We start from the raw sequence: 7,399 nt of genomic DNA, 5'->3' as shown, positions 1-7,399 counted from the left end.
GTTTGGATAATCTTTCTCCCTAATCTATGAAATCATCATTTAAAAACTGCATTTTGTATTAACTTGTCTTATCTGTGTCTAATATTAAAATGAGTTTAATGATCTGAAACATGTAAGTGTGATACATTTGCAAACCACTAGGAAATCAGGAAGGGGGCAAACACCTTTTCACATCACTGTAGACGTGATTACAGAATACCTTTTACATCCCGGATTACAATAGGATATCCATCAACGGCAGATACTGGTCTCCATGACACACAGATACTGGAGTGGTCTGACCTGACCACACTTGCACTGCTTACCCACAAAGTATCTAGAGAGACAGAAAAAGGCCAGAAAACAAACAAAAAACACAAAGCCAAAGAATGTCATCTGCTCACTAGCATGGACAATAAACACAGACACAGTGCACCCAGTAATTTTTGAACTTCCAACCAAGTATCAAGAGCAGTATTGTCATTGTACCGGTACTGGCTGCTGTCTCATTGTTCAGAGAGCCCATCATTATGCAGAGAAAGGAATCTGTGTCTCTGGACCAAAATGACTGTACGTGTACTGCTGTAGAAACAATACTGCCCAAAAACCTTGATGTTTCTATATGTGGAAACCTTAAAGTATGCATGTCCTCCTGTAAGGGTAAAGTAATGGGACATTTGCACTTTTTGCATGTAAGCCTGTCGGTCTTAACTGGAAGTTGCACTTGAGCTGTCTTGGCATCTTTCCTTGTTTGACTCACCAGTTTTGCCCTGAGCTGAACCGCTGCCTCCTTCTCTGTTGTGGTACTCAGCGGTGACCAACATGCTGTAACGTGTATCTGGCTGCAGTGACTCCAGCATCACCTGCTTCTCTCCACCAGGGACCAGCACCTGCAGACAACAAACAACACTATCATCCCAACACAGTCAGAACTCATTTAAAGTTTTGGGACTTATGGAATTTCTGGAATTCTGACACATGACAGCCGGCTGAAGCCCAGAAGAGGTGAAGATGTAATGGCTACAACCCACTCACAGTGTGATCCTGGCTATCAGCTCCAGTTAAAGCCATGTAGGACATGTGATACTGGAGGACATGAGCATTGGGAGGTACGCAGCTGATCACCATGCTGACGGCAGTCTCATCAGAAACCGTGAGGCTGGTTGGGCCTCCACCAGACCCTGCAGCAACATCATAGAAGAGATAAAGTACCACAGCTAACGACACTTAACACTCACTTTGTTCCTTTAAAGGAGGAAATTATTTTGGCAGCAGAGCAAAGTGTTTTTTTAGAAAATAAATGTAAAGTATAACAGAGAATTTGATACTTTGATTTGATACTTTAACCTCACTACATTTATTTCATAGCTCAGAGTTCTAGTTATTCAAAGATGAGAATTTAGATGTGAAATTTAACCTTTAAGTGACTAGTACTTTGAGAACTGCCATCAATTACACAATGAAGTTCATTTACGTACAGGTTATTGTATTAGTAATGCTATATTGTACATAGAGACAGAATATGACATGAAGGGCTACTGACCACAGAAAAGTAAAAGGTAACTGGGCCTAAAGACTAACGGGAGAGAAACACGCTTTCTGTGATTCTATTTGTGTTTTTGTGGTAATCTTGGATATCTTAGGTTGTCTCATTACTGTCATATATGTCCTATCATTAAAACACTGGCTTCTAACAACTAACAGTGTCTCAAAAATAATTTAATAAATAAACAAATAATATGGATGCATGACTCAAATGCATGACTTTTAACTTGTGTATTTTTTAGGCTGAACACTGCTGCTAATGTGACTTAGCACATTAGCATTGACTGTCTGAGAAATTAGTTACCCTAAGGTCAGAAGGAGGAGGCACCTTCACTAGAAGAAAAGAATAATGTGTACGGGAATTTTTTAAAAATGAGAAAGCTACATTTTGACATCTTTCATTATTAATAACATTTACAGTACTGTGCAAAAGTCGTGAGCCACACGCTGAAGTGTTTCTTTGGACATTATCTGGTTTTTCCACTCCTTTTTAGTCCAGTTCTTGTACCTGACCATTTTCTGAGTAATGTTTTTGTTTGTTTGTTTTTTGTTTGTGTAAACACTTTGCACTGACCATTATTGGAGAACTAAAAAGCACCTAAGTCGAGGAATGTGTGTGCACATAACAGAAAACTTGGGAAAGAACCAATTTTAAATCTTTAAGCACTTTGTTACTAGCAGCCTGTCACAAAAACACATTTTGTATAGTGTTTTTTTTTTTTAATCTTGTGAATAAAATGTATACAAATGTGTGTGATTAATCACAATGTGTTAGTGTGTAATCACCCTGAGACATGCATGCCTGTCTGCTAGCATCAGATCTAAAGCCATTTCTGATTTGGAGATGCAGCCTGCAGATTCTGTCCAGATTATTCCAGCTCTCATCACTAAACATCCAGTCTTCACTTATCAAATGTGTAAAATTCAAGGCTGGTCCTTAAAAGCTCCCAACAACGCAAAAACTGCATAGCCACACAAGTCCCAGCGTTTCCCACTGCAGCAGCTGTGAAAAGAAAGTGGAGAAAGGATGAATGAATCTGTGCTTATCGCTCTCCGCTCTCCCCCAAGCTGGCGTTGTTCTTGGTAGCCATGACAACGGAGATAGTCCCAGCTTTATAAATAAAGGCCCCAACACCCCAAAAAATAAAAATACATCGGGATTCCCTGCGCAGACCAGGAATCCCCCTAGCAGACCGACGCTTTTTTCTCTCTGAATTACTTTTGAAAAGGAAAAATAATAATTTTAATGTGAGGCAAAACATGTATGGTGCTCGGTAAAGATGACACGCCGACCCACTTCTTCTTCTTTTTTTTTTGTTTGAGAAAGTTTGTTTTCATATTAAACCAGTGTCAGTGACGTCATTCTACGCGACTACCACAGGTAAAGAAAAGCCTGAATCTGTAGATCTTTTTCTTTTATTTTTGTTGTCTAAAACACAAGAGATAAAAAAAAAAAACACAGGGAAACATAGGAAATAATGTTTTGTGAGGCAATGACTTGTTGGCACAAGAAGAGTGGTCCTTGGTAGCCATGACAACAAGGAGGTCTGTTTGTTGCTGGCAGGTAAAAGAAAAAAAAGAAAGAAAACAAAAAAGTCAGGGGAAGCCCAGGATGAACCAGGGTCATCCCTTAGAATTTTCACTCCAAGATCACCTGCCTGGACCTCCCCCTAGCAGGTGAACATACAGAGCCAGGTGAACCGAGGGCTCGAACCCGGGCCTGTATGTTACTAACCTGCTAGCCCGCCACATGTAGCCACATGACGGGCTGTGAGAATGGGAAAAATTCTTCTATTTAAAGAACACTACGTTCACATCACGTGACCAGCCTTTTCCATTAGTTGGAGACCACACATTTTTGCACTCAAATACTCACCAAATTTTACACACTCACACCTGGTTTTTTTGCCTGCACACCACTTATTTCTCAACAACCACTCCTTTTTCATCTCTGTTATCTTGCCTTTATTACATATTTATTACATCCTCTTAGCTAGCATCAATGACTGGACAAAAGAGCAACACAGTGCTTTTCTCATCATTTCTTTAGTCACGCTCAAGTCATTCGCCTCTACGGATTAGCTAAACCAACTTTACAAAACAAGTTTCCCCGAAGAGCCCACTTCTCATCTTAGCTGCCTAGATTTCAGGACCTAGCTAAGGACAGTGGCCACAAACACATTTAACTTACCGAAAATTAGCTGCGTAGCCTCAGTCTGTCTGTGGGGCATAGCTGGACTGGCCATCGGGCATACTGGGTATTTGCTGGGTGGGCCGATGGTAATTTTTCGTTTTAAATGGGCCGATGTTTTGTTGTTGTTGTCTTTTTTTTTCTTAACCGTGTAATCAGTGAAAGGTGGCGGATTGGACAGATGCTGGCAGACGTGTAAAAATAACTCAATTGTTTGGTAGTGGCTGTGGTGGAGCCAGTGTTGCCAACTTAGCGACTTTGTCGGTATATTTAGCGGGTTTTCAGACCCCCTTAGCGACATTTTTTTCTAAAAAGCGACTAGCGACAAATCTGGCGACTTTTTCTGGTGTTATTGGAGACTTATTTATGACGACTTTTTGACGTGAAAGGGCGTGTTGCTCTTACTCTGAACAAGCAGCGGTGCTGCCGTGGGCACCTCACCCGTGCTAAAGCGCTCACGGGCGGAAGATAGTCCTCCCCCAGCAGCAGGAGATGTTCACACCTATGTGTCCAAACCGCAAATGAATCGCGCATAAGCGAAGCCGCCGCTCCCGCACTGACTGTAACGCAGTCAGTTCTTTTACTGTTATGCTGTTTTGTGGATCACAAGGTTTAAAACTACTTATAAACACACACACACACACACACACAAGAGTGCCTATTTCGGGTCACTTTTGCCAGTCGAAGCCTGGATAAAGGAGCAGGGTTGGAATTGTGACATTAAAAAACAATAATTGCTAAAAGAAATTTAATTTGTAGCTCTAAATAAATTCTAACTGCATTTAGGACGTTTTTTACTCACTTTATGTCTCTTCCACGATGTTATTTCTCTCTCCAACAATGTAGGTTACAATTATATTAGCATGACCAATTATGCAAATTAGGTGATGACGTCATTTAGCGACTTCTAGCGACTTTTAGGACAGCCAATAGCGATTTTCCTTACTGGGGAGTTGGCAACACTGGGTGGAGCTTTCACAGCTTCAGTAAAATTAGCAAGTGGTGGAAGCCAGCAGGTGGATGGGGGAAAGGGGAGGCGGAGGTGGAGAGACCCAAGGCGGCCGCGGGTCCGACTGTCAGGTGAAATGAGCTTCAGGTAAGAAGTTATGACCTGCAGTCTATCTTGTTGTGTGCCCACCTTATTACTAAATTAGGTAGAGCACTCTGAATTGAATCAGGACATAAAGCACGGTCTTTATCTTGCTTTATTGAATACTGTCCATCTAACAACTAGCCACTTAACGGGGCCTCCTTCGGACAACCACCTCCGGTTCAAAGGTCATCACATTAAGACATAGCCATATCAATACATGACATCCCCCTTTTCCTTAGATTCAAACTTTAGTCTTAATAACTTTGATGTCTTTTTTTTCCTCTTCAACATTGAACATTTTTTTCTTGTCTTACTTTCTAACAATTATATTTTCTAACTGTCTCACCACACGTACCCTTTTTTTTTTCTCCTCAATATATACATGTCGACATACACATATGAACTTGAAACTTGAAACTTGCCCATTTTCAGTTACCTCTTCACCTTAACATATTATAGTTTATTTCACCACAAAATCACGAAACCTCTCAGGTATCTTTTTAGCCCTCTGTGATCTACTTGATCTCTCTGGCCCCTGGGAGCCCTCTTGTGGTGTTGGAGTGAAGGTGTCAGTCTTTGTGGGTGTTTCACCTTCCTCTCTTTCAGGTATTGTATCGTAGTGTCCTTCTCTGGTCTCATTTGTCTCGTATTTCTTCACATGTGTGGTATTCCGGTGATAGCAAGCTCCTGTTGGTGATTCAATAATGACTTGGTTTCCAGTTCTGCTTACAACTTTGTGTGGTGTTGCGTTGACTGGTGTTGTAAACTTGTCCACTTTGTCTTGTTGAACCAGCACTGTGTCTCCCGTGCCAACTTTTGAATGCTCAGCTCCCCTTCGTTCATCAGCATAAATTTTTGATTTTCCTTTCTGTTCAGCGTCTCTGTCACGCACGTCTAACTCTGTTGTTTTTGCCTCACTGATGTTCGGTAACTTTCCTCTCATTTTGCGGTTGAACAGGAGTTCTGCTGGACTTTTGCCCGTGGTTGGATGTTCAATGCTGCGATAAACTGTTACATATTTTCTTAGCTCTCACTTCCAATCAAGTCCTTCGGCTTGTGCGATCCTGATTCTTTTCATCAATGATGCATTTTGACGTTCCACTTCTCCATTTGCTTGAGCCCATTTTGGTGTAGTTCTTATATGTTTGATTCCATTAGTTTCACAATATTCTCTGAACAGCTCAGATTTGAACTGTGGGCCGTTATCAGATTTGATGGTAACTGGTAGCCCATGTCTGCTAAATATACAGTCAATAGAGTCAATGACTTTTTCAGCAGTTGTAGATGACATTACATCATACTCATAGTACCGACTGTAGTAATCTATCAGTACAAGTATTGAGTGGTTCGAAGGTAGCGGTCCCAGTAAGTCTACCGCCACATCTCGCCATGGTCCATCCGGTAAAAGTGTTTCTCAGTGGTTCAGGTGGATCTGGTCTGGCTACTATTTGACATCCGTGACAAGCTTTACAAAACTTTTCTGCAGCTTTGTCCATCCCTGGCCACCAAACTTTTGTTCTGAGATGCTGTTTGGTTCCAACAATTCCTAAATGTCCTTCATGAGCTAGTGAAAGTGCTTGAGCTCTGAGGTTTTCTGGCAATACAATGCGAGTTCCCCGCAAAACTATGTAGCCGATGACACACAGTTCATTTGCAATGGGTGCATATGTTTTGCATTTTTCAAAATGTCCATTTTCAATAGCTCTTCGCACTTCTGTTAATTCTGAGTCTGTAGCAGAGGCTTCTTCAACCTCTCTTGTTGTGAGTGCTTTTGGAGTAGCATTAACTGCAACAAATCTCACATATTCTTCAGATTCATGCTTATGTATCTCTTTTGACGTGGTGTCAGACAGCAGTCTTGACAGTGAATCCGCAATGTTTTGTTTTCCCGCAATGTGCACGACTTTAAAGTCATATGGTTGCAGTCTGAGAACCCATCTTTCTATGCGTGCACAAGGTTTAGATCTCTGGCTGTATATGACCTCTAATGGCTTGTGGTCTGTGATGAGGTCAAACTTCCTGCCATACACATATGGATGTAGTCTCTCACATGCCCATACCAGTGCTAGGGCTTCTCTTTCTGTTTGAGAATATCTTCGCTCACAGTCTGTTAAACTCCGACTTACGTAGCACACTGGTACCTCTTCTCCGTTCTGTATTTGTATTAGCACTGCGCCCAAGCCTACAGGGCTCGCATCTGCTATGACTCTGGTTGGGGCTTCTTTGTCAAAATAGGCTAGGGTACCTGCTCTGGCTAACTCAGTCTTTAGTCTTTCAAATGCTTGCTTTTGTTCTGGCCCGAATGTAAACATAGTTTCTTTTCGAGTTAAACGTCTAAGTGGTTCAGAGAGTGTAGCAAACTGTGGTATGAACCTGCTACTGAAACCTACCAGTCCCAGAAAGCTTCTCACCTCAGTAGCATTCTTCGGTTCTCGGGCTTCCACCACAGCTCTCACTCTTTCTTCAGTTGGGCCGATGCCTTTCTGTGTCAGCAGTATTCCCATGAACACGAGTCTGTCCATGTTGAACTGGCACTTCTCTGAGTTTAGTGTCAGGCCACAGTCAGAGAGTCTCTTCATCACAGCATGCAG

The 7,399-nt window shown here is 41.8% G+C and overlaps 1 protein-coding gene across 2 annotated transcripts; it reads right to left on the bottom strand.

Annotated features, from left to right (window-relative positions):
- Positions 1-349: 349 nt before the first annotated feature.
- Positions 350-4,684, bottom strand: LOC146505189 (collagen alpha-1(XII) chain-like). 2 transcript variants are annotated; one of them, XM_085183119.1, is made up of 4 exons: positions 3,716-4,684; positions 2,311-2,527; positions 1,015-1,160; positions 350-869 (listed from the first exon to the last, which is right to left on the bottom strand). In XM_085183119.1, the coding sequence occupies exons 2-4, from the start codon at positions 2,417-2,419 to the stop codon at positions 687-689; spliced, it is 438 nt and encodes a 145-aa protein (XP_085039245.1). In that variant the 5' UTR covers positions 2,420-2,527; positions 3,716-4,684; the 3' UTR covers positions 350-686. The 2 variants fall into 2 exon arrangements, with proteins under 2 accessions (XP_085039245.1, XP_085039244.1); XM_085183118.1 differs by lacking the exon at positions 3,716-4,684 and having other exon boundaries at positions 2,311-2,696.
- Positions 4,685-7,399: the final 2,715 nt, after the last annotated feature.

This window comes from Neolamprologus multifasciatus, chromosome 13, assembly GCF_963576455.1.
Source record: "Neolamprologus multifasciatus chromosome 13, fNeoMul1.2, whole genome shotgun sequence".
Classification (NCBI taxonomy): Eukaryota; Metazoa; Chordata; class Actinopteri; order Cichliformes; family Cichlidae; genus Neolamprologus; species Neolamprologus multifasciatus.
The sequence above is the reverse complement of the archived record's forward strand: the minus strand, read 5'-3'. Positions and strand labels throughout refer to the sequence as shown.

What these genes read in the sequence shown, in the direction of transcription:
- LOC146505189 (XM_085183119.1), bottom strand. Translation starts at nt 2,419, where the DNA reads ATGTTTAGTGATGAGAGCTGGAATAATCTGGACAGAATCTGCAGGCTG. An exon ending in ACAGGCATGCATGTCTCAGG is followed by an intron (nt 1,161 to 2,310) that starts GTGATTACACAC and finishes ATGTTGCTGCAG; the next exon opens with GGTCTGGTGGAGGCCCAACC. An exon ending in CTGATAGCCAGGATCACACT is followed by an intron (nt 870 to 1,014) that starts GTGAGTGGGTTG and finishes TGTTGTCTGCAG; the next exon opens with GTGCTGGTCCCTGGTGGAGA.